Raw genomic sequence first — 27763 nt, 5'->3', positions numbered from 1 at the left:
CTTTGGAGAATAGTTTGACTCCCTCTTCTTTATGGTGACCCCTGAGATATTGGAACACTGCTATCGTCTCCCCTAGTTCTTCTTTTCATTAAACTAGACATACCGTGTTCCTGCAACCGTTCTTCATATGTTTTATAGCCTCCAGTCCCCTAATTATCTTCGTTACTCTTCTCTGCACTCTTTCTAGAGTCTCAACATCTTTTTTACATCGTGGCGACCAAAACTGAATGCAATATTCCAAGTGTGGCCTTACCAAAGCATTATAAAGTGGTATTAACACTTCACGTGATCTTGATTCTATCCCTCTGTTTATGCAGCCCAGAACTGTGTTGGCTTTTTTAGCAGCTGCTGCACACTGCTGGCTCATATCTAAATGGTTGTCCACTAGGACTCCAAGATCCCTCTCACAGTTACTACTATTGAGCAAGGTACCACATATCCGGTACCTGTGCATTTTGTTTTGTTTTTTTGTCTAAATGTAGAACCTTACTTTTTTCACTGTTGAATTTCATTTTGTTAGATAGCGCCCAATGTTCAAGTCTGTCAAGATCTTTCTGTAACTTGAGCCTATCTTCTGGAGTGTTGGCTATTCCTGCCAGCTTGGTGTCATCTGCAAATTTGATGAGTTCCCCATCTATCCCCTCGTCCAAGTCATTGATGAAAATGTTGAAGAGTACTGGGCCTAAAACAGAGCCTTGGGGTACTCCACTGCATACTTCCCTCCATGTGGATGTAGCTCCATTGAGGACTATACATTGAGTGCGGCTGGTCAGCCAGTTACGAATCCATCTGGTGGTGGTGCTGTCTAACCCACATTTTTCTACTTTATGTAGTAGTAGGTTATGGTCTACTTTATCAAATGATCCGCGAGGAAGGACCCCAGCCAAGTATTTTCCTCCAAGATTGCCAGGTGGGGAAAAGAAAGGAAAGAAGGAAGGAGGGAGGGAAGGAGCTTCTTACCTGGCGCCCGCAGGGAAAGGCAGCTCTGTTCCTTGTTCCAAGAGATGCGCGCAGGAAGCAGGCCAAGCATCCTTCCTTTCTGGCCACACACGTGGATCTCCCTCCCCAGAGGGACTTATAGCGCTTATAGCTCCTCCTTTCTCCGCCCAGCTCCTCCCATTCTCTAAAGGGCGGAGAGCACCGCCCACTCAGGGGTCCCCCTGATTGCCCTCCCCCTCAAAGTTCCAGGTGGGCTAGGCAGTCAGAGAAACAAGGGACAGAGGGAAGGGATGAAGCCTAGGATGGGAGGAGGGAAGGGAAAGGGATGCAGAGCAGCAAAGTTACAGATTACAAATTAATAGAGTTGGAAGGGATCTTGTAGGTCATCTAGTCCAACCCCCCCAAAGCAGGAGACCCTACACACCATTTCTGACAAATGGCAGTCCAATCTCTTCTTGAAAGCCTCAAGTGATGAAGTTCCCACAACTTCCAAAGGCAATTTCTGTTCCATTGCCTGATTGTTCTCACTGTCAGGAAGTTTCTCCTTATTTCCAGGTTGAATCTCCTTGATCAGTTTCCATCCATTATTCCTTGTCTGGCCTTCAGGTGCCTAGGAAAATAACTTGACCCCCTTCCTCCTCTCTGTGGTAGCCTTCAAATATTGGAATACTGTTATCATGTCTCCCTTGGTCCTTCTCTTCACTAGACTAGCCAGGCCCAGCTCCTGGAACCATTCTTCATATGTTTTAGTCTCCAGTCCCCTAATCATCCTGGTTACTCTTCTCTGCACTTTTTCTATAGCCTCAACATCTTTTTTATAGTGTGGTGACCAAAACTGGATGCAGTACTCTAGGTGTGGTCTTACTAAGGCTTTATAGAGTGGTATTAATACCTCGCTTGATCTTGATTGCATCCCTCTGTTAATGCAATTTAGGATTGCATTGGCTTTTTTGGCTGCCGCTGCAAACTACTAGCTCATATTTAGCTGGTTGTCCACTAAGACTCCAAGATCTCTCTGTTACTGATAATAGAATAGAATAGAATAGAATAGAATAGAATAGAATAGAATAGGATTTTTTTAATTGGCCAAGTGCGATTGGACATACAAGGAATTTGTCATGGTGCATACGCTCTCAGTGTACATAAAAGATACATTCATCAAGAATCATAAGGAACAACACTTAATGATAGTCATAGGGTACAAATAAGCAATCAGGAAACAATATCAATATAAATCATAAGGATATAAGCAACAAAATTACAGTCATAAGTGGAAGGAGATGGGTGGTGGGAACGGTGAGAAGATTAATAATAGTGCAGACTTAGTAAATAGTTTGACAGTGTTGAGGGAATTATTTGTTTAGCAGACTGATGGCATTCAGGAAAAAACTGTTCTTGTGTCTAGTTGTTCTGATGTGCAGTGCTCTATAGCATCGTTTTGAAGGTTAGGAGTTGAAACAGTTTATGTCCAGGATGTGAGGGATCTGTAAATATTTTCACAGCCCTCTTCTTGATTCGTGCAATATACAGGTCCTCAGTGGAAAGCAGGATGGTAGCCATGGTTTTTTCTGCAGTTCTAATGATCCTCTGAAGTCTGTGTCTTGTTGGGTTGCAGAACCAAACCAGACAGTTATAGAGGTGCAGATGACACTCAATAATTCCTCTGTAGAACTTGATCAGCAGCTCCTCGGGCAGTTTGAGCTTTCGGAGTTGGCGGAAAAAGAACATTCTTTGTTGTGCTTTTTTTATTACGTTTTTGATGTTAGCTGTCCATTTTAGATCTTGCAATATGGTAGAACCTAGAAATTTGAAGGTCTCTACTGTTGATACTGTGTTGTCTAGTATTGTGAGATGGAAGTATGGAAGGGTTTTTCCTAAAGTCTACCACTATTAAGCCTGGTTTCATCCAGTCTATTTGTATACTTTTGGTTTTTCTCGCCTTAATGTAGGACTTTACTTTTCTCTACACTGAATTTCATTTTGTTAGCTAGGGCCCAGTGTTCAAGTCTGTCAAAATCCTTTTGGATCTTGAGCCTATCTTCTAGGGTGTGAGCAATTCCTGCCAGCTTAATGTCATCTGCATATTTAGTAAGTTCCCCTTCTATTACTGGGCCTAACTACCTATTAGTACTGGGCCTAAAATGGAACCTTGTGGTACCCCACCCCTTCCTATAGACTTAGACCCATTAAGGACTACTTGTTCAGTTTGTCAGCCAGTTGCAAATCTGTCTGGTGATGATCTATCTCACTTTTTTCTAGCTTACCAAGAAGTAGGTTGTGGTCTACTTTGTCAAATGCCTTGCTGAAGTCTAAATATATTATGTCCACAGTATTTTCCTGGTCTACTAATTTAGTCACTATGTTGAAGAATGAAATAAGATTGGTTTGGCACAATCTGTTTTTAACAAACCCATGCTGCTTGTTATTACTTTACTTGTTTCCAGATGTTGGCAGATGTTTTTTATTCTTTTTTCCAGTATCTTCCTGGGAATTGATGTTAGCCTGATCGGTCTGTAGTTTCCTAGTCTGTTTTTTGTTTGTTTGTTTTTGTTTTGAAGATGGGAACCATATCATCTCTTTTCCAGTACTCTGTGGTGATTCACTTAACAACTGTAGCAAGAAAGTTCACAAAATGGAGCAAAATTCACTTTACCAAATGGCTCCCTTAACAACAAAAGTTTGGGGCTCACTTGCAATTATAAGTCAAGGATTACCTGTACAAACTATTTCTCCTAGACCTAGTTCAGCAGCTTCAAACCTAATAGAGCATGCTTGAAGTTTGCAGAGAGAGGGTTCCTGGTGTATTCCCTATTTCTTCCTGAAGAATTGCACTTCCAGCGTGGTTGAGATCCTTCTGAACTCAAAAGTCACTTTTGATTTTCTTGCTCCAGCCGCGTTACCAGATGTGCCCGTGCCTCAAATTGAACACATTGGGGTGGAGATTGTAAGCGAAAACTTTATTCTGTAGAAAAAGTAACACAGGGAAATCTTCCTCAAAGCCTTGATACCCCACCAATGTCCACTGGAGAGCTTTACACAGGATTTGCCATGCAGTTTTCAGAGTCAGAAGGAATTCCTGCCTGTTTTACACCAATATCTTCGTCTTTCTGCATTTTTTATTTTATTTTTATTTATTTTTATTTGCATTTATATCCCGCCCTTCTCCAAAGACTCAGGGCGGCTTACACTATGTTAGCAATAGTCTTCATCCTATTTGTATATTTATATACAAAGTCAACTTATTGCCCCCAACAATCTGGGTCCTCATTTTATCTACCTTATAAAGGATGGAAGGCTGAGTCAACCTTGGGCCTGGTGGGACTTGAACCTGCAGTAATTGCAGGCAGCTGCTGTTAATAACAGACTGCATTAGCAGTCTGAGCCACAGAGGCATACTGGTATATGTAACGCAGAGCTCATCCAAGCTATTTTTAATCTATCCTAATATATGCACAGGGAAACCTCAACATGTTTGTAAATGTTGTTTCGGCAGTAATCCCTGTGTCATGTGATTTGCACACATGGCAACTGGCCTGTATTTTTGATAGCTGGAGCCATCCCAGGGTTAAGTAATCACTAACTGAGACCATTAAAGCCGGTTCCCTAAATTGTCCAATTTACTGACCAAAAGTAGCCAATATCTGAGATGTATAAGCTAAACCTTGTTAGGGCACTTATTAAAAAAATATCATCTCTCAGACTAGAAATCAGTTAAACAACATTACCTGGTGCAGACATAGCACCATTCCTCCAGTTATTACTTTTAACAAAACTCTCGAGACTCATATTGGTTCATTAGTTCATTCTCTCCCATCAGTTTCTCCCACTGAAGTGCTCACTGAAGATCCTATTTCTCTTTGTTCTGGTGTGACTTTCTTCACATGGGTATAGTAGATCCACTGCTTGATTCTTTCCAACATTAGGGAACTATGGGTAGTCAACACCATTAGGTCTGGATCTCACCACTTAGGCTGCAATGTTTCCTCTTGAAATATTTCAGCATCTTCTGTATACTCTAAGCCAGCTTTCTGCACCCTAGTGTTGTCTGAAAGTGTTATCGCAAATGTGCTTTTTTCAACAGGCAACTGGATTTTCTTGTTCTTCCTCAAAGACTTTTCACTTCTCATTCAAGAAGCTTCTTCAGTTCCGAACAGCAAAGAAAATCCAATTGCCTCTTGAAAAAAGTACCTTTGGGACAATCGCAACCTGGATGACTGAGAATCACCATATACATTTGGTTAAGTTAGTTTCCAAATTTATTATTCGTATTTGTATTTGTATCCCTACCTACCTTTGCTGTTCACATTGGCAAAAGTTAATCATTTGTTGTATGCATGTCCACTGAGAGCTTATGCAGTACACAGACTTCAGAGAATAATTAGAACTGCAGAAAAAATAATTGCTACCAACCTGCCTTCTATTGAGGACGTGTATACTGCACGAATCAAGAAGAGGGCTGTGAAAATATTTGCAGATCCCTCGCATCCTGGACATAAACTGTTTCAACTCCTACCCTCAAAACGACGCTATAGAGCACTGCACACCAGAACAACTAGACACAAGAACAGTTTTTCCCCGAAGGCCCTCACTCTGCTAAACAAATAATTCCCTCAACACTGTCAGACTATTTACTGAATTTGCACTACTATTAATCTTCTCATCGTTCCCATCACCAATCTCTTTCCACTTATGACTGTATGACTATAACTTGTTGCTGGCAATCCTTGATTTATATTGATATATTGACCATCAATTGTGTTGTAAATGTTGTACCTTGATAAACGTATCTTTTCTTTTATGTACACTGAGAGCATATGCACCAAGACAAATTCCTTGTGTGTCCAATCACACTTGGCCAATAAAATTCTATTCTATTCTATTCTATTCTATTCTATGCACCCAATTTCAAACAAATTCCTTTCTGTCCAATCTCACTTGATCAATAAATAATTCTGTTCTGTTCTCCTCCCTCTATTTTATTCAAGCATAAAGATCTAATACCGTGTTTTCCCGAAAATAAGCCCTTCCCTGAAATAAAACCGTCTTGATTTTTAAACCCTACCTCAAAAATAAGCCCCGGTGAAGTGGGCTGGGTGTGGCTAGCAAAGGAGACAGTGAGCGCACACAATGGTGACCGGCAGCAGCCAAGTCCTGCGCAGTGCAGGTAAATTGATTACCTGTCCAAGCAGCAGATGGAGGCAGAGACGCGGGTGGGGGAATGCAAGTGATCCAGATGTGACACACAGGCCATAATAAAGCTGAGTGTTGTTGGGCTAGAGTAGGCGAGCAGCCGCAGGTTCGTCCTTGGGTCTCTTGGTTTGCCTGCAATCTGCACGGTGTGTTGGGATCACCTGCCGTCCGTCCCATGCCTCTGCCTCCATCTGCTGCTGATGCTACCATACGAAGACGAGCCGCAGTGTGTGCTGACCAAAGGAACAGAAGGCTGCAGCTGCTGCCGGATACCATCACTTCCTGCCTATTCTGTCTGCACTGGGGTGGGGGGGAGCAGTCACCCAGGTGGGCTAATCATCCTGAAATCACGTCTCTCCCAAAATAAACCCTAGTGCTTTATTTTGGAGCCCCAAAAAATATAAAACCGGGTCTTATTTTGGGGGAAAACACAGTATACAAAACTTAATTCCTAGATATAAAAGGAAACTTATTTTTAATGGATCAAAAACCTTCTACTGCTTTGGAACCTGTTGTGCCTCGCCCGCCCTCCTCTCCTCAACCGGGCCCCTCCCATCTCCTGCTATCCGATTCAGAGTCTGATAATGAAGAGGAACGGCCTGGCTTGCCTCCAGCCCTCAGCCCTGGCACCATGCCCGGACAGAATGTCAGGAATGAACAAACAAACCTCACTCCTACAGCGTGTGAGCACGAAGCCAGCCACGTGCTAGAATTGCCGGCAGCAGATCAGGAGGAAAGGAGTTCACAGTGGATGGATCCCCGCTTCCGGAGAATTGAGAGGCGACGTCAGCAAAAGGAAGGGAGGGGCAAGCCTGGATAAGTGCTGAGTCATGGAGCCACACTCCATGGCCTATATAAAAGACCAGCTTGAGTCAAGCAATTTGAGTCAAGCAAAGTCTCATCTAGTTTGCTGAAGTCACACCTTGGATTCCTGCCTGCCTGAGAAATCTGAAAGGAATTTGGCAAAGCTGCAGAGGCTTCGTGGCCACGCTTGATACTGACTTCCCAGACCCAGCCGTCGGAGGGGGAGGGGGACATTTACAGAACCCCTTTCCCATACACCATGCATTTTTACAGATTCTCATGGGCATGAAGCAGATTTTGAAAATCAATACAAACCAATCAACGTCTTTTCTTCCTGTGCATTTTCATATGTCCATTAAAGTCACTACACTTTGTGAATTTCTTTCTAAACCCCACATATTGATACAGCATCTCCCCTGTGTGGATTCTTTTATAGAGTGTAAGATTGCCGCTGAGTTGGACACTCTTTCCACTGTCAATGCATTTAAACAGTTTTTCTCCTATGTGGAGCCTATTGTGGGAGGTAAGCCTGCCACTCTCACTATAGCATTTTCCACACTCTAGGCATTTATAGGGTTTCTTCCATGACTGAAGCCTTCTATGGCTCTGAGTGAATGATTTCGACTAAAGCTTTTTCCGCACTCATGACATGTATATGGTTTCTCCCCCATGATGATCCTCTTGTGGATACGAAAGAAACCACTTCTTATGAAACTCTACACACACTCCTGACACTGATACGGTTTCTCCCAAATGTGGGTTCTGCTATGTACGATATAGCTATTTTTTGCATTAAAGGTCTTTCCACAAGTGTGGCATTCATATGGTTTCTCTCCGGTGTGGAGCCTTTTGCGGCGAGTGAGGGACCACGAGTTGCTAAAGCATTTGTCAATGCACTTATAGGGCGTTTCACCCATGTGGCTCCTTTTATAGAGAGTAAGACTACTTGGCTTACTGAAGCACTTCTCACACTCGGTGCATTGATGTCGTTTCTCTCCACTGTGGATACTTTTATGAGAAGTTAGGTGGCTGGATTTACGGAAGCTCTTTCCACACTCCAGACATTTGTACGGTTTCTCCCATGTGGGTCCGTTCGTGGACATGAAAGCTATCAAAACGGGCAAAGCTCTTTCCACATTGCAGGCATTGAAAGGGCTTCTCCCCTGTGTGGATTCTGTGATGGGCAGTAAGGCTTATTGAAACACGGAAGCTCTTTCCGCACTCTGTGCATTGAAATGGTTTCTCCCCCGTGTGCATTCTCTCATGTGACTTAAGTTGACCTTTTTGACTGAAGCTCTTTCCACAGTGCTGGCATTTATAAGGTTTCTCCCCTTTATGTATCCTGTTATGTATGGTTAGAGTATCACGTCTGTTGAAGCTTTTTCCACACTCCAAGCATTCATAGGGTTTCTCCCCCGTGTGGATCCTTTTATGCTGAGTAAGGGCACTGGAGGTTTTGAAGCATTTTCCACACTCTGTGCATTTATATGGCTTCTCTCTACTGTGGATACTTTTATGGGAAGTTAAGGTGCTGGATCTACAGAAGCTCTTTCCACACTCCAGGCATTTGTACGGTTTCTCCCCTGTGTGGGTCCTTTTATGGATATTAAGGTGTCTTGCTTCAGTGAAGCGCTTCCCACACTCGGTACATTGGTGTGGTTTCTCTCCACTGTGGATAATTTTATGGGAAGTTAAGATGCTGGATCTACAGAAGCTCTTTCCACACTCCAGGCATTTGTACGGTTTCTCCCCTGTGTGGGTTCGTTCGTGGGCATGAAGGCTATCAGAACGGGCAAAGCGCTTTCCACACTGCAGGCATTGAAAGGGTTTCTCCCCCGTGTGGATTCTATGATGAGCAGTAAGGCTTGCTGAGAAATGGAAGCTCTTTCCACATTCCATGCATTGAAATGGTTTTTCTCCTGTGTGGATCCTCTCATGTGACTTAAGGTGACCTTTTTGAATGAAGCTCTTTCCACACTGCAGGCATTGAAAGGGTTTCTCCCCTTTATGTATCCTATTATGTATGGTTAGAGCACCACTTCCGCGAAAGCTTTTTCCACACTCTAAACATTCATAGGGTTTCTCCCCTGTGTGAATCCTCTTATGGCAAGTAAGGGCACTGGAGGTCCTGAAGCATTTCCCACACTCTGTGCAATGATACGGATTCTCTCCTGTGTGAATCCTCTTATGTAAATTGAAATGGGCTTTTTGGGTGAAATTCTTCCCACACACTGTGCAATGATACGGCTTTTCCCCTGTTTGGATCCTATTATGGTAAGTGAGATCACTTGCAGAGCAGAAGCTCTTCCCACATTCCAGGCATTTACATGAATTATTCCCAGTGGGGCTTTTTTTCTGGGAATTCGGTTCCCTGCTCCCAGTAAACTTCGTTCTACCCTCCCTGCGTTGATACAACCTCCCCTCTCTGTGGATGCTTTGATGGGAAGTAAGGGAGGTGCCGTTTCTGATGCTGTTTCCCCTATGAATGCATTGATGCTGCTTCCTCTCTTCGTGGACCTTCTTATGTGAATTAAGGTGACTTTTCTGCCTGAAGGTCTTTCCACAATCCAAAAATTTGTGTGGATCCTCTACTTTGTGATTCTTTTTATGCAATGCAAGAGAGCGGCTTGTACCAAAGCTTTCTGCACACTCTGTACATTTATACGATTTCCATCCTTCTTGTATTCTTTCATGTAAAGGAGGAGGATGAGTCCTCCTGGAGCATTGCCTGCTTTCATCTTGTTTCTCTCCAACAGGGCTTTGGCAACAGTCACATAATCTCAATTCATCTTGGACTGTTTTCCCACACCTTGAACACACTTCTTTTTCTTGGCAATCATCTCTGTCCAATAAGACATTGGTATCTGGACAAGGTAAACTAGAGCAATTCTCCAGCTCAACCATTAATTGGTTTTCCTCCGAACTTTGCTTTCCATATATAATTTCTACAACTTCCTTTTTGACTTTTGGCAAAGGTGCTGCTGCCTCTTGGCCAGAATCCTCCATGTCCCATCCATCACCTGCTTGCAACAGAAAGAATAGAAAGGTTAACACAAACTTAGGTGCAAAAGGGATCAAGCACCGTTACTGTGTTTGAACAATATCAAACTTCCTCCAAAATAACATTGGTTCAAAACATGGTGTCAACCCTGAAATCATTTTGGATCGTGTTCAGGATTGCCACAGCGAGGCTGGGTAGAGCTGTGGGAATGGGAGGGGGGAGTAGAGATAGCTGGGCATGTGTAGCCAAAATAAAATTCTTTCCCCTGGGAACCAAGGACATTCTTATCAGTACCTGGTGAGGCACGGGAGGAAAACAACTGGACTTGGACTGATTGGACCATGCGATGGATGAGTAGACATCATGAGGTGAAATTACAGATCGCACAGAGGAAAAGATTTAGTCCCAAGGAAGCAGAAGGGACAGTTTAAAGTGGCCTATATTTGTTCATTCGTTCATTCATTCATTCATTCATTCAATCATTCCTTAAATTTATTGGCCTTTCAGCTTGCCATAAGGAAACCCAGGATGACTTACGATATTAAAACTATATAAAGATGTTTCCCTTCTCATCCAAGAAGCTTCTTATGTCCTGACTGAACGATGGAGGATGGAAGGATTGATATTACTGGTCGTAAGCACTCTTCAATTCTTGTGATAGACCCGTGGCCCCTTATCAGGTTCTTAAGTGTCATCATTGTAGACCAACAACAACAAAATGAAAGCAACTTCTAAAAAGCTCTCTAGAGAGTGGGACAGGCAGGATCAAAAACTGGCTAGCATGGGAAACTTAATGGAGACAGTGTGGAGGATTTAGGCCATTTTATCAGACTAAGTAGGAGAGAAATGTAAAGGAGGACACTCTTATTTACTGCAAAGATCAAACAAATTAGCCTTTTATCTGAACTGCTCATGTCCACCACCCTTTCAGACCAGAGGAAAAAAATCTGTCAGGAAATTGCTCAGTAGGTATATAAATGAAGTCAGAGATGCTGACACAAACTTTATATAAATTAATGTATTTTACATAAATATGTGTGTGCATGTGTGGCAGGCACACACACACACACATACACACACACACACACTGTAAATATATATTTACAGTAAAATTTCATCCAGTTGGTTTGGAAAGTGTTGGGTACCTTCATCAGCACACACAGCTTTACCTCTTCTTCGTCAGTTATATCCTCTTACCTCCATGTTGAGCTAAAGTAGAACTTGGTCGCTTTCCTTTGGAAGACACTTGTAGCCTAAGAAAGAGTTGATGGAAAAGTACAGTATCTTGTCCTGGAGAGAGAGAGAGAGAGAGAGAGACTGGCTCAGAGCTGTTGTTGTGTCTGCGCCCCCCCCCCCCCGAGCCGGGCCCCCTGCCAGAAAGTGACTTGGAAAGTGAGGGGGAATGGCCATCAGGACTTACCTCGGGAGCACCGGTTTCCCTGGCTCAGCTCCAGGAGCCAGAGGCAGGCCAGGTGAAGGAGATAATGAGGCCTCCGTCCCCTGACTCTTCCCCCCCCCCGGCCACGTCTCCAGACCCGGCTGATGGCAATCAGGTCTGGCTGGACCCTAGGTTTCATAGGCATGAGAGGCGGGAACAACAGAAGCAGGGGTGGGGCAGGCCTAGGAAGTGCTGAGTCATGGAGCCACACCCCACAGGATATAAAAGCAGCAAAGGCTGCTATACCTCTTCGTAGCAAGCAAATCAACTGCTTAACTAGAGCTGAAGTACTGTTTGTTCCTGGTTGACTCATCATGAGAGATAACAGAGATACTTGGCAGACGCTCGCTAGTTTGCTGCCAGAGCTGATAGTGCCGGCTAATTAAGTTATCGCTCGGACTGAGGCAAGGAGGACAGAACAGCTGTTTAGTAAGATCAATGTTATGGTGGCGGGAGGAAGTACTGTAGTGCAGGAATGTGTTTTCCTTCTCTGTCAACCATTTCTTTCCCTTGACAAAAGCATAATAATGGCCGCTGCTAGCAGCCATATAGTGCACAGTATTTGAAAGTCTTTTATTTACACGACTGTATTAAACTTTGGTTTACAGATTCCATCTTTGTTCCTAACTTGTTCCACTTGGTTATTTTTTTTTTCCCTTCATGCGCAGCATGTGCAAGATTGAATCAGATTCTTAACAAACGGGAGTGGGTGGATTGTGAAGGCCGCACTCTCCATACTGTCCGTTTGTGAAGAAAAGCCAGGCTTCACAGAAAAGGAGGAAAACTTCAGATAAATAGCTTGCAAATTTGAAAATCAGCAGTTTAGAGAATATAGCAACAAAAAACAAATAATTGTGCTGGAGGACTTCACGTTCATTAATTTAAAAACAAAATATTTTCCACTACAGTATCTTAACTGAATCCCTTACCTAAGGAGGCCAAGTTCCTCTTGTTTTCCAGCATGACTTCTTGGTACAGGGCTTTTTGCTTTGAATCCAGCAGGGCCCACTCCTCCATGGAGAAAAACACAGCTACATCCTCAAATGATACCCAATTCTGACACAGGGAGAGGGAAAAAAACCACAACATATTCCATGAATATTATAACAATGAATTAATTGTGAGTGTTCTTCTTAATGGAAAACCTCCACAGCTTCCAAGTAGGGCAAACGAGCATGTTAGGATATTGAATTTAGTAGCTGGAACAAGTAAAGTGTTCAAATAGGGCACAACACAATTGTAACTGGTTAGTTAGAGTGTGCTAACTCATGTATGATGCAATCTACGCTCTGATTGGTTGCTGTAAGTATAAAGGGGGCGTTTCCCTTTTTTCCCTCCTTTTTTCCTTCTGTGTGTTCTGCATGTTTTAGATTTACCTCATGATGTTCCTGACTATCTTATGTTCTTCCTTTTCAGTATGATGACAAAGACTGCTTTAAATTGGTAGATTAAATATATATTTATATAAAATATTACAAGTCTGTGTCAGGGTCTCCAACTTTATCTGGACAGCTGCCAGACTGTCTACAAAAGTCAAGCTTGGACTTTAATTTTTTACTTTGGGCTTTCATCTGCACCGCTTTAAAAAAAAAACCTGAGGAAAGACCACACCTGGAATATTGAGTTCATTTTTGGTCACCACATTACAAAAAAAGATGTCAAAACTTTGGATAAAGTGCAAAGAGCAACTAAGGATTAAATGCCTTGAGACTAAAACATATGAAAAACGGTTGCAGGAACTGGATATGGATAGTCTATAACAGGGGTAGTCAACCTTTTTATACCTACTGCCCACTTTTGTATCTCTGTTAGTAGTAAAATTTTCTAACCGCTCACCGGTTCCACAGTAATGCGCCGTGTATCGTCATCTGCGCATGCCTCTCGTGCATCGTGGATTGGGTTGGCTGGGGGCACCAGTTACCAGCTCTGCTTGTCTGTTACAGCTGGGTGGTGTGGGGGGAGATGCGCGAGCTATTCTGTGACGAGGCTCTTTTGTTTGCGGTCGCACTATAGCGTCATTTAGTTTCACTTACGTAACGTGAACTGAACTTCTGCGCAGGCGATACAAATATTATATTTTCAGAAATTTAAATTGTCACGGGGAATTTTATGAAAACCTAATGAAAATGTTTTTAAATAATGTTGTGAAATTTTTTTAAAAAGTCAATTAAATTTTTTTAAAAAAGGAAAGTGCTTCAGTATCGGACAAAACCCCTACCCCCCACCATGAAAGCTAGAATGCCCACTAGTGGGTGGAAGGGACCAGGTTGACTACCGCTGGTCTAGAGAAAAGAAGAACTAGGGGAGACATGATAGCAGTGCTCCAGTATCTGTGTGGCTGCTACAAACAAGAGGAGCTCAACTTATTTTCCAAAGCACCAAAAGGCAGGACAAGAAACAACGGATGGAAACTAATCAAGGAGAAATTCAACCTGGAAGTAAGGAGAAACTTCCGGTCAGTGAGGACAATTAACCAATGGAACATTTGCCTTCAGAAGTTATGGGCTGGAGGTTTTGAAGACTGGACACCCACTTGTCTGAAATGATGTAGGGCCGTGGTGGCAAACCGATGGCACACGTGCCGCCAGCCGTCGACCCCACCCCAGCTCCACCGTGCATGCACTGGTACCTCCAGCTGGTGCACAGCTGGTCTCTGCTGCACATGCACGGGAGCACATATGGGGGATGGGGCGCATGCATGGGGGAGCTGTGGGTAGGGCACATGTGTACAGGACACGCATGCGCTTTGAGCACTCGGTGCCAAAAAGGTTAGCCATCTCCTGCTTGAAACAGTGGGTTTTACTAGAAGATCTCTAAGATTCCTTCCAATTGTGTTATTCTGTTATTGGGAGATTGGCACATCTGGGGAGGGGAGGGGAGAATCCTCCTACCTGCATTGGAAGCTCAACCGCTGTTAATCCTCCACTACATAGAACCGAGGTTCCAGGAGATGAAGACGAGGCCATGAGAGTGTCTAGGAGTGGGGGGGAAAAACAGCAATAGGAATAATTTGCTATCAAACATCCTAATGATATTCTTCAGCCTACAATGCAAAGGGCTTCTTTTAGCCTATTCCTAGGCTAACTAGGGAAGCACTTAATGTGAGTCCCTTGCAGCCACAATAACAATACACAGTAGCTCCCCCTGGGTGAGAGGAAAACTGAGAGGTGTGGAAGGAGCAGGGATTGGATTCAGAGGCAGATCTCTCAGCCATGAATGGATGCATTAAAGGGCCAACTCTTACTCTATGTTTCTATAATCTTCACCTTCCCTTATCAGATAATCAAGGAAGACTACAAAAGCTCTTTTTTCACAGCTGGGATTTGCCTTTTGGAATAATCTATGGCAGAAGTTGGGAACTACGGGCCTTTTAGGATGGGTGGACTTCAACTCCCAGAATACCTGGCACAGCTGGCTGAGGGATGCTGGGAGTTGAAGTCCACCAGTCCTAAAAGGGCCCTAGTTCCCCAGCCCTGGTTTACAGCAACGTTTCTCAATCTGGGAAGCTGTAAAATATGTGGACTTCAACGCACATGGGAAATTCTGGGAGTTGAAGCCCACATACCATAAAATTGCCAAGGTTGAGAACCAACGGCCCATAGGAAAAGAGCGATGCCTTTTTTAAATGCACCCAAGACTTCAAAAATGCAATTCAATTGAAGAATGCAAAGGAATCGAGGGATGAAAGCAACGAGGGCAAAGAGATTCAGAGGCATCAGAAGGAGCCCTTTACCCGATGCTCTCTCCGGAGGCGGCTCCTCTTGAGCAACTCCCCGAAACAGCGGCTCCCGGGAGGGATCTCCCCCTTTTCTCCCCCACGCCGGTTGGGCAGCCATTGAACTCCAAGCCTCCTGGATCTGAAACGGCAGCAGAGAAAAGGAAGTGACGGCAAACGACCAGGAAGAGGCAGCAAAATAATCATAATACTAATAATCTCCCCAAGGAGAAAGTGGGGACTGCAGGAGGGATTTTATTTAGCAGCCCCCGAAGAAGCTGCATTGAAGGGTCTCCTCTCCGAGCATTTCCCACGAAGGAAGGGAGGCAGGCAGGGCGCTCAATAGCAAAGGGGCGGCTCTCTTCTTCGCCCGGATCCCGCTTCCCAATAGATGCGCGCAGGAAAGGATCCGCGATCGCCGCCAGCTTCCTTCCTTTCTTTCGGGCAACGCACCTGGATCCTCCCTGCCCGGAACGACCCCAGCCAGGAGTTTGCAGATCCCCACCTGGAAGCTCTTATAGCTCCTCCCTTCCCCATCCAGCTCCTCCCATTCTTTAAATTGCTGAGTGCGCCCCCCACTCGGGGTTCCCTATGCCTGCCCCCTACCTTCTGCCACGGGGGAATCGGTCCCGCGTGGGACGGTCAGCTGGGCAGTGAGCCCAGGGCTGCTTCGCCCCAGGCAGTCGGAGAAACTGGGGAGGGAGGGAGGGAGGGGACGATGCCCAGGGATGGGAGGAGAAAAAGGGAAGAGGATGCGGAGCGTTAAAGTTAGGAGGGAATTTAACAGGTGTGAAGGACCTTGGAGGTCTTCTAGTCCAACCCGGAGGTTAATGAGAGAAACGGGAGAGAGGGAGGGGACGAAGCCCAGGGACAGGAGGAGGGAAGGGAAGGGGATCCGAAGCAGTAAAGTTAGAAGGGAATCGCCCTTTCCACAGAAAAAGGGAGTTGTCAGGAAAAGGAGCCTCTCTTATCCACTTAGCATGGTCCTCATTTAGCATGACCATCATTAAGTGTTGTAAGTGTTGTACCTTGATGAACGTATCTTTTCTTTTATGTACACTGAGAGCATATGCACCAAGACAAATTCCTTGTGTGTCCAATCACACTTGGCCAATAAAAAAATTCTATTCTATTCAACTTATAACCTATTCCCTAAAATAGGTTCCCTAAAAAATCTACTATTGACCTCACCCCATTCCTAAGAGGACCATAAGGGGCGTGCATAAGCACACAAACGTGCCTACCGTTCCTGTCCTATTGTTTTTCTTTTCTTCTTCCTATATATATATATACATATATATGCTTATACCTCCTTATATTTACTCATATATGTGTTTATATACTATATAATCTTTTTTGTATGATACCTACATATATTGTTGTGACAAAATAAATAAATAAATAATAAAATAAATAAAATGACTAACATTCATGATTGTGCTGTAATAACGACTAATCAATGGCTGCTTTACAAATTGTTGTTGTTAGTTGCGAAGTCTTGTCCAAACCATTGCATTCCTCCAGGCCTTCCTGTCCTCTACCATCCTCTGGAGTCCATTTAAACTCATGCCTACTGCTTCAGTGACTCCATCCAGCCACCACGTTTTCTGTCATCCCCTTCTTCTTTCGCCCTCAATCATCCCCAGCATTAGGCTCTTCTCCAGTGAGTCCTTCTTTCTCATTAGGTAGCCAAAGTATTTCAGCTTCCTCTTCAGGATCTGGCCTTCTAAAGAGCAGTCAGGGTTGATCTCCTCTAGGACTGACCGGTTGGATCACCTTGCAGTCCAAGGGACTCGCAGGAGTCTTCTCCAGCACCAGAGTTCAAAGGCCTCAATTCTTTGGCGCTCAGCCTTTCTTATGGTCCAACTTTCACAGACATACATTGAAACTGGGAAAACCATAGCCTTGACTATACACACTTTTTTTGCCAATTTTTTTTTATTTTTTTATAAACATAATAAAAAAATCATTGTGAACAAATTATTGGTCAGGTACATCTTCAAACATATCAAGTTTCACCTAAATTATAATTTAATACAATGTATTTCCCTTCTTCTTCTTTAAATTCAATTATTTATTTGCACACAATCTGATTATAGAAGTAGATCAAATTCAACCCATTCAGGAAAGTATTTAAATGAAGTCTAGTCCCCGTGCTTAATTCCCTTCAATGTCATTAATAAATTCTATTTACGTTTTAAAATTTCACCACTCTCAACTTTATATCTACATTACTAATCAGAGGTCATCCTATCTAAAATCTCTTTTTTAAAACTGCCTAGAGATCACATAGACAATTTTGTTCTTCCCTTCAACTTCTTCTGCCTCTAAATCAATAACATATAAAGTTTTCCATCTGATCCATTTTAATCTCAAACAAAAAAATTAACATTTGCAAGGGTAATCACTAATTGTTTCCCCCAGTTATTCCCCCAATATATTAACTGTTTCCTTAGAAGTTTTATCAAATCTTTTCATTACATTACTTATTTGTAAGAACCAAAAAAAAGAGTAACATTTTCCTCAGTATAATAACACTCATTTCACTCTTATCCCAATTTATTCTAATATTTTCCCCTCCATTTCCCAAAACCTCTATTATTTTTATCATAATTGTCACTCTGGTGGCTCAGCAGACTAAGTCTGTCTGTTATTAACTGTCAGCTGCTTGCAATTACTGCAAGTTCAAGTCCCACCAGGCCCAAGGTTGACTCAGCCTTCCATCCTTTATAAGGTAGGTAAAATGAGGACCCAGATTGTTGGGGGCAATAAAAGTTGACTTTGCATATAATGTGGGGGCACCTACCCTCTGGAATGAGCTTCCCCCAGGACTTCGACAACTTCCTGACCTCCGGACCTTTCGCCGCGAGCTGAAGACGTATTTATTCTTCCGAGCAGGACTGGCATAAAATGGGTTTTTAAATTGGATTTTAAATGGGGTTTTATATTATATTATGTATTTTATAATTTAATTTATAGGCCATATTGAATAAGTTTTTTAATAGTGATTTTATTGTATTGTATTGTACTGTATTTTATCTGCCTGTTAACCGCCCTGAGTCCTTCGGGAGAAGGGCGGAATAAAAATTAAATAATAATAATAATAATAATAATAATAATAATTATTATTATTATTATTATTATTATTATTATTATTATTATTATTATTATTATTATTATACAAATGGATGAAGACTATTGCTTAACAGTGCGCTAAGAAATATTTGATATTTAACTATTTAAAAGGTCTGAGGCGGGAAATATTTTAAAGTATATGAATTTCAGAAGAAAGAATACAAAACACTACAGGTAGCTCTCGAATTACAGCAATTCATGTAGTGACCGTTCAAAGTTACAATGGCATTGAAAAAAGTGACTTATGTCCTTTTTTCGCACTTACAACTATTGCAGCTTCTCCATGGTCATGCCATCAGAATTCAGACGCTTGGGAACAGATTCGCATTTACAACCATTGTAGTGACCCGGGGTCACATGATCAACTTTGTTGACCCTCTGACAAGCAACGTCAATGGGAAAACAAGATTCACTTAACAACCGTGTTGGCAATTTAACAACGGTAGTGATTCACTTAACAACTGAGACAACAAAGGTTACAAAATGGAGCAAAATTGAATTAAACGTCTCCTTTAACAACATCAATTTGGGGCTCACTTGTCTTAAATCATTTACCTCTACAAACTATTTCTCCTATAGTAAAACAGCTCCAAGCCTAACAGAGCCTGCTTGAGGTTTGCAGAGAGAGGGTTCCTGGCGTATTCCCCATTTCCTCCTCAAGAATTGCTCTTCCCATCTGGTTGAAAGAAGGAAAGAGATCCTTCCGGACTCAAAGGCACTTTTGGTTTTCCTTACCTTTCCTGCTCCAGCCACGTTACCAGATGTGCCCAGCCTCCAATTGAACACACTGAAGACAAGATTGTAAGCAGCAACTTTATTCTGCAGAAAAAGTAACACAAGGAAATCTCCCTCAAAACCTTTGTACCCCACCAACGTCCACTGGAGGGCTTTACACAGCATTTGCCACACAGTTTACAACCCAGAGTCAGAAGGAATTTTCTCATCTCCCTTTACAGTAATTCCAGCCCTGTTTTACACTAAAATTGTAGCCTTTCTGCACACGTGTAATCCAGAGCACAGCCAAGCTATTTAAAGCTATCCTAGTACGTACACAGGGAAACCTCAACATGTTTGTAAATGTCGCTTCAGCAGTATTATAGCATAACTTTCCGTGATACTTCCAGTTTTTCTAACAGTGTACTACTTTTTAGAGGTATACAGGTGCAAATCTTTCCTATTCGTGCCTTTTGTCTTGTCCCTTAGTACATTTGAGGTTCTGGTTTAGCCAGCTGAAGCATTTATGCTTTTATTCTAAGTTTAACTTGAATCTCCACGGATCCTTCTATTTAGACTAGGGTTGGGGAACCTTGGTCTTTTTATCATTTGTGGACTTCAACTTCTAGAATTCGAAAAGGTTGAGAAACATTGCTGTAGTCTAGGGATGGGAACTATTGCCCATTTATGACTTGTGGACTTCAACTCCCAGAATTCCTGAGCCAAGAGGCTCAGGAATTCTGAGAGTTGAAGTCCACAAGTCAAAAAAGGACAAAGATTCACCACCCCTGATTAGACTCTGGCTTTCCAATTATCGGAGGCCATACTGTGGATTTGGCCTTGTTCCGTGAGAAAACAGCCTTCTCCAAGTAATCTTAGGCCTCTTTGCCATCTTCCCCCTTTTGAGATTTTAACTTTTATTTTCAATACTCTGGTGTTTCATTTTGCTTGTAATCCTTTTCTTGAAGAGTAAGGAAATACTGACTATAATTCTTTCTCCATTTTCAATGTACTGGACACTTAAAAGACTTTACAGTAGGAAGGCACTAGAAACAGCAACAGACCGTAATTCCATAAGTCTAGGCCAGCGGTTTCCAAACTTGGCAACTTTTAATACTAGTAGACTTCAACTCCCAGAATCCCTCAGCTACCATGGTAACATATGTGCCAGAGGAATTCTGGGAGTTGAAGTCCACAAATCTTAAAGTTGCCAGGTTTGGAGATCCACAATCTAGGCCCTGACCAATTTTGATGCTAAGAAATTCCTTCCCTATGTTTCCAAGATGACAACTGTCTTAACAACTGTCTTTCTTAGCCATGGAAATGTTGAGCTTTAATTGTGGTCATAAGTCAAAGGCTGCGTGTATTTTCTAAACCTGGTTCCCTAAATTGTCCAGTTTACTGATCAAAACCAGCCAATATCTGAAAAGTATAAAATAAGCCTTGAACTATTGTGTAATTTAGGTCATTAATAAAAAAAAACCAACCACAATCAATATTGTATCTCAGAAATCAATTAAAAACAACCAATTTTAGGTAGTGTAGACACAGCGGCATCCCTCCAGTTATGACTTTTGACAAAACTCTCGAGTCTCCTATTGCTTCAATAGTTCTTGAATCGCTTTTTCCCAGTGAAGCGCTCACTGAAAATCCTATTTCTCTTTGTTCTGGCGTGACTTTCTTCACTTGGGTGTAACAGATCAACTGCTTGATTCCTTCCAACATTAGGGAAATATATAGAATAGAATAGAATAGAATAGAATAGAATAGAATAGAATAGAATAGAATAGAATAGAATAGAATAGAATAGAATAGAATTTTATTGGCCAAGTGTGATTGGACACACAAGGAATTTGTCTTGGTGCATACGCTCTCAGTGTACATAAAAGAAAAGATACGTTCATCAAAGTACAATATGGCTGGTCAACAACACAAGGTCTGAACCTCACCACTTAGGTTGGAATATTTCCTCTTGAAATATTCCACCATCTTCCCTATATGATGTCTAAGCCAGCTTTCTGCACCCTAATGTCATCTGAATGTTTTATCCCAAAGGTGCTTTCTTCAAAAGGCAACTGGTCTTTCTTGTTTTTCCTTAAAGACGTTTCACTTCTCATCATAATGGAACTGAAGAAATGTCTTGGATGAGAAGTGAAACATCTTCAAGGAAAAACAAAGAAAGGCCAGTTGCCTTTTGATAAAAGCAACTTTGGAACAACCATGACCTGGATGACAGAAATCTCCATAGATATCTTTGACGTGTTAAGTTTTCAAATCCTTACCTACCTTTGGCGTTCGGATTGACTAAAGTTAATATGTTGTTTTTTTAATATTTATAACAATTTTGTTGATTTATGATATAACATCCCAAAAAAAAAATACAAAAGCAAAAAAAAGGGAAAATAGAGAACGGAGGAAAGGAAAAATGTGGAAAAGAAGAAGAGAAAAGAAGAAGGCATTGACTTCCGACTCCCCTTGGTTCAGTAATAACTTCAAAGCAAAACTTTTGAGTTTTACATAACTTTTTGGCTCCAAAATAAGCAACATGTCTTACCCGCTTACCTTAGGACCACTGCAGCCATGCCTCCCATACCCCGACACCTGTTGTGACCCTACTTGGCATCTTCCACGTTGTGTTGTGCCATTGCGCACGAGTGGCGGCACCAGAATGATGAGCTTGCGGCGTTCTGCCACTACTGGCAGCATGGGTCCGACAAGCAATGTGGGGTCCAGCAACAAGCAGAACGGATAGCAGCGCAACAGGTGTCAGGGCATGCAAGGTCCAACTGCACCAATCCTCAAATAAACGGGTGTGGGGCGCATGAGGCAACTCTCTCTCCCGCACCCTAGCTTGATTTTTATGCCTTACGTCATCTTTTCCTGCTGTGCGTCTTCTTATGGCAATTAAAGACAGTCCCGCTTCTGAATTTCTTTCCACACTCCAGATACTGATAGGAGCTTCTCCCTTGTGTGGATTCTTTTATGGAACGTAAGATTCCTCCTGCCTCTGAAACTCTTTCCACACTCGATGCATTTAAACGGCTTCTCTCCTGTGTGGATCCTCATGTGGGAGATAAGACTGCCACTCTCATTATAACATTTTCCACACTCCAGGCATTTATAAGGTTTCTCCCCTGAGTGAAGCCTTCTGTGGATCCTGAGTGAATTATTATGTTTAAAGCTTTTTCCGCACTCATGACATGTATATGGTTTTCCCCCAGTGTGGATCCTCTTGTGGCTACAAAGGTAACTACTTCTTCTGAAACACATTCCACACTCTGCGCACTTATAGGGTTTCTCCCCTGTGTGAATCCTTTTATGGATTATCAGTTCTCCAGAATCACTGAAGCATTTTCCACACTCTTGGCACTGATATGGTTTCTCCCCAGTGTGGGTCCTGCTATGTACAATATATGGTTTTTTTGTATTGAAGCTCTTTCCACACGTGCGGCATTCATATGGTTTCTCCCCAGTGTGGAGCCTTTTGTGGGAAGTGAGGAAACTCGAACTGCTGAAGCATTTGTCGCATTCGGTGCACTTGTAAGGCTTTTCACCCGTGTGGGTCCTTTTATGGATATTAAGGTTACTTGTTTGATTGAAGCACTTCCCACACTCTGTGCATTGATACGGTTTCTCTCCACTGTGGATTCTTCTATGGGATGTTAAGTGGCTGGATTTACGGAAGCTCTTTCCACACTCCAGGCACTTGTACGGTTTCTCCCCTGTGTGGGTCCGTTCATGGGCATGAAGGCTAACAGAAATGGCAAAGCACTTTCCACACTGCAGGCATTGAAAAGGCTTCTCCCCTGTGTGGATTCTGTGATGGGCAGTAAGGTTTTCGGGGAAACGGAAGCTCTTTCCACACTCCATGCACTGAAATGGTTTTTCTCCTGTGTGGATCCTCTCATGTGACTTAAGGTGACCTTTTTGACTGAAGCTGTTTCCACAGTGCAGGCATTTATATGGTTTCTCCCCTTTATGCATCCTATTATGTTTAGTTAGTGTATCACGTCTATTGAAGCTTTTTCCACACTCTAAACATTCATAGGGTTTCTCCCCTGTGTGAATCTTCTTATGGCAAGTAAGGGCATTGGGGGTCGTGAAGCATTTTCCACACTCTGTGCAATGATACGGCTTCTCTCCTGTGTGAATCCTCTTATGTAAATTTAAATGGGATTTTTGGATGAAACTCTTCCCACACACCGTGCAATGATACGGCTTTTCCCCTGTATGGATCCTATTGTGGTAAGTGAGGTTACTTGGAGAACGGAAGCTCTTCCCACATTCTAGGCATTTACATGATTTATTCCCAATGGGGCTTTTTTGGGGGGAATTCGGTTCCTTGCTCCAACTAAACCTCCTTCTACCTTCCCTGCGTTGATGCAACTTCTCCTCTCTGTGGAGGCTTTGATGGGAAGTAAGGGAGGCGCTGCTTCCAATGATGCCTTGATGTTGCTTCTTCTCTTCATGGACCTTCTTATGTGAATTAAGATGATTTTTCTGCCTGAAGGTCCTTCCACAATCCAGACATTTGTGTGGATCCTCTGCTTTGTGACTCTTTTTATGCAATGCAAGAGAGCGGCTTGTATCGAAGTTTTCTGTACACTCCGTACATTTGTACAGTTTTCCTCCTTCTTGTGTTCTTTCATGTAAAGGAGGAGGAAGGCTCCTCCTGGAGCATTGCCGGCTTTCATTTTGTTTCTCTCCAAAAGGGCTTTTACAACAGTCACATAATCCCAATTCATCTTGGAGTGTTTTGCCACACCTTGAACACACTTCTTTCTCTTGGCAATCATCCATGTCCAATAAGAGATTGGTATCTGCAGAAGATGAACCAGAGCAATTCTCAAGCTCAACTCTTAATTGGCTTTCCTCCAAACTTTGCTTTCCATACATTTTTTCTGCAACTTCCTTTTTCTCTTTTGGCAAAGGTGGTCCTGCCTCTTGGCCAAAATCCTCCATTTCCCATCCGTCACCTGCTTGCAACAAAAAGAAAGAAAGAAAAGTTAACACAAAATTAGATGCAAAAGGGATGATGCACCATTGCTGTATTTGAACAGTACCAATATTGTTCCCAACTGCCATTTATTCAAAACATGATGCTATGCTTGTTATTAATGTGGAGACAGAGTTGTATTGTTTTTACAGAATTGTAAGCTTGAGAATTGTATGTAGGAGCTAGGATCAGAGGCCTCTGCTATGCTAGAAACCGACCATAACCAGAATTTACTGATATGATAGTTACAACCCCTAGGAACTAGGACCATAAAAGGAAATTCATAAATAAGGGCAGGGGGAGATAGAATTAGAGTAGTGGGAGATGTAATGGGGCAGAGATAATGTATTCACTTTAGACACTTTGGATAGGCTGTGACATCATTATGAAATTATAAATTTCAATATCTTAACAGAATCCCTCACCTAAGGAGGCCATGTTCCTCTTGTTTTCCAGCATGACCTTTTTTTTGCTCAGAATCCAGCAGGGCCCACTCCTCCACGGAGAAAAATACAGCTACATCCTCAAGCGATACCAATTCCTGACACAGGGAGAGGGAAAAAACCCAACACATTCCATGAATATTCCTAACTATGAACACTTCAATTAATTACATGGAAGTCCTCTTCTTAAAGAATAAACCGCAGAATTTCCAATAGGGCAAACGAGCATGTTAGGATATTGAATTTAGTAGCTGAAACAGTAAAGTGTTAAATAGGCCGCAACACAATTGTAACTGACTAGTTAGAGTGTGCTGACCCATGTATGATGCAATCTACACTCTGATTGGTTGCTGTGAGTATAAAGGGGGCGTTTCCCTTTTTCCCCTCCTTTTTTCCTTCTGTGTGTTCTGCATGTTTTAGATTTACCTCATGATGTTCCTGACTATCTTATGTTCTTCCTTTTCAGGATGGTGACAAAGACTGCTTTAAATTGGTAGATTAAATATATATTTATATAAAATATTACAAGTCTTTGTCAGTTTCTCTGACTTCATCTTGACAGCTGCTGGGCAATTCCTTGACAGAACATCTTCTCTGGAGAACTTTTCCCAAAATAAAGTGCCTCTGGCTAGAGATACAACCAGTTAATGTTTTAATGTTAATGGTTTGGCCAATTCCACAGGAACAGCAACCTCATATTCCTTTGTTGTCCATTGATGGGCTAGACCTTGGATATGTTGACCGAATCCAACACTGGGTTAATTTTACCCACTACGGTGAGCCGATGAATCATGCCAAATTAAGGAAAGTGAGGTTTAACATTTAATTTCTGCACAAAAATAAAGCTTGGACTTTTCACCTTGGGCTTAGTATTAGTACTGCTCGGGGTGGGTTCCGCTTACCTGCGTGGAACGTCTGTGATGACGTCTGGGTGGGTGGGCGGAGGCTCCTGCCGCCACCACCGGTTCACGTGAATTGGGGTGAACCGGTAGCAACCCACCACTGGTACCACTTTATAAAACCTTAGTAAGGCCACACCTAGAATACTGCATTTAGTTTGATCACCACATTACAAAAAAGAGGGGCTCAATTTATTTTCCAAAGCACCAGAAAGCAGGACAAGAAACAATGGATGGAAATTAATCATGGAGAAAGGCAACCTGGAAGTAAGGAGAAACTTCCTGACAGTGAGAACGAACAACTAATGGAACGGTTTGCCTTCAGAAGTTCTGGGCTGGAGGTTTTTTAAGGGGAGACGGGACACCCACTTATCTGAAATGGTATAGGGTCTCCTGCTTGAAACAGAGGGATGGACTAGAAGATCTCCAAGATCCCTTCCAATTGTGTTATTCCATTATTGGGAGATTGGCACATCTGGGGAGGTGAGGGGAGAATCTTTCTACCTGCATTGGAAGCTCAACCGCTGTTAATCATCCATTACAAAGAACTGAAATTGCAGAAGATGAAGACGAGGCCATGAGAGTGTCTAGGAGTGGAGAAAAAAACAGCATTTGCTATCAAACATCCTAACGATATTCTTGAGTGTACAATGAAAAGGCTGATTTTAGCTTACTTCTAGGCTAACTAGTGTCAAGGACTCAGATTTGGACGAAGGCTTGGAAAGACCTAGAAGGATTTCTTTAATGCTTTTATATTTAAGTGACATCAACAGGAAATACAGCTGTTTGATTGACAGTAGATACAGTAAGGAAGGTACCAAAGTATTTATGGCGAATTCCTGTCGCAATAAGGATTTTTAGCAAGCCTGTTGTGGTTTCTCTCTCACCCTTTCCCAGATATGAGACATAGGTCTTTATTTCAGTCACTTCAAGGTAAGAATATTGATCATCGGAATCCTGACTAAGGTGCTCCCTCACTGGAGGCTTTTAAGAAGAGACTGGACAGCTGCCTCTCTCAAATAGTATATAGACTCCTCCTCCTCAAGCAGGGGGTAAGACTAGAAGACCTCCAAGGTCCCTTCCAACTCTATGTATGTTCTTCTATCTTTCTATAATGTTCACCTTCCCTTATCAGATAGAAATTCTTTTCACAGCTGGGACTTGCCTTTTGGAAAAGCCTTCAGCAGAAGTGGGGAACTAGGGGCCCTTTTAGGACTGGTGGACTTCAACTCCCAGAATTCCTGAGCCAGTTGACTCAGGAATTCTGGGAGTTGAAGTCCACCAGTCCTTAAAGCACCCTAGTTCTCCACCCGTGGCCTGCAATAACGTTTCTCAACCTTGGCGTCTGTAAGATATGTGGACTTCAACCCAGGTGGGAAATTCTGGGAGTTGAAATCCACATATCCCAAAGTTGCCAAGGTTGAGAACCAACGGCCCATAGGAAAAGGGCGATACCTTTTTAAATGCACCCAAGACTTCAAAAATGCAATTAAATTGAAGAATGCAAAGGAATCGAGGGATGAAAGCAACGAGGGCAAAGAGATTTAAAGGCTTCAGAAGGAGCCTTTACCCGATGCTCTCTCCTGAGGCGGCTCCTCTTGAGAAACTCCCCGAAACAACAGATCACGGGACGGATCGCCCCCTTTTCTCCCCCCCGCCGCTTTCGCGGCCATTGAACTCCAAGCCTCCTGGATCTGAAACGGCCACAGGAAAAAGAAAGTGACGGGAAACGATCAGGAAGGGCCAGCAAAGAATAATACTAATAATCTTCCGAAGGAGAAAGTGGGGACTGCAGGAGGGATCTTAGCAGCGCCCCAGAAGCTGCACTTAAGGGTCACCTGTCCAAGCATTTCCCCAGGTGGGAAAAAGGAAGGAAGGAAGGAAAGAAGCAAGCAAGCTTATTCCTGCCGCTCGATAGGAAAGAGGCGGCTCTCTTCCTTACCCGGACTCCGCTTCCCAAGAGATGCGCGCAAGAAAAGATCCGCGATCGCCGCCGGCCACGCACGTGGATCCCCCTCCCGGATCGACCCCAACCAGGAGTTTGCAGAGAACCAAACAGGAAGCGCTTCTAGCTCCTCCCCTCTCCGTCCAGCTCCTCCCACTCTCTAAAGGGCGGAGAGCTCCGCCCACTCGGGGGTCCCCCTGATTGCCTCCCACCCCCCCAAAGTTCCGGGTGGGATAGGCAGTCAGAGAAACAGGGGGAAGAGAAGGGACGAAGCCCAGGATATAATGAAAGGAAACAATAGGACAGGAGGGGAGGGAAAGGGATGCGGAGCAGCAGAGTTAGGAGGGAATCCCTCTTTAACAGAATAACAGGGCTTGGAGGGACCTTGGAGGTCTTCTAGTCCAACCTCCCCACCCCTCCCCAAGCAGAAGGTCCTACACCATTTCTGACAAATGACAGTCCAATCTTTTCTTGAAAGTCCCAAGTGATGAAGCTCCCACAACTTCCGAAGGCAAATTCTATTCCATTGGTTGATTATTCTCAC

At 43.0% G+C, this 27763-nt stretch overlaps 1 protein-coding gene across 1 annotated transcript; it reads right to left on the bottom strand.

Annotated features, from left to right (window-relative positions):
• Positions 1-483: 483 nt before the first annotated feature.
• LOC131190443 (zinc finger protein 91-like) lies at positions 484-27342 on the bottom strand. The gene is given in 12 exon segments (XM_058167765.1): positions 484-6638; positions 7177-8010; positions 8012-9956; positions 11132-11224; positions 12302-12428; positions 14264-14346; positions 15106-15298; positions 18958-19041; positions 21499-21632; positions 21849-23915; positions 24358-24473; positions 27217-27342. Coding segments are annotated over 10 exon segments (5121 nt in total). The 5' UTR covers positions 24392-24473; positions 27217-27342; the 3' UTR covers positions 484-6638; positions 7177-7649.
• Between the last annotated feature and the right edge of the window lie 421 nt (positions 27343-27763).

The sequence above is a fragment of the Ahaetulla prasina genome, chromosome 2 (genome assembly GCF_028640845.1).
Source record: "Ahaetulla prasina isolate Xishuangbanna chromosome 2, ASM2864084v1, whole genome shotgun sequence".
Classification (NCBI taxonomy): Eukaryota; Metazoa; Chordata; class Lepidosauria; order Squamata; family Colubridae; genus Ahaetulla; species Ahaetulla prasina.
The sequence above is the reverse complement of the archived record's forward strand: the minus strand, read 5'-3'. Positions and strand labels throughout refer to the sequence as shown.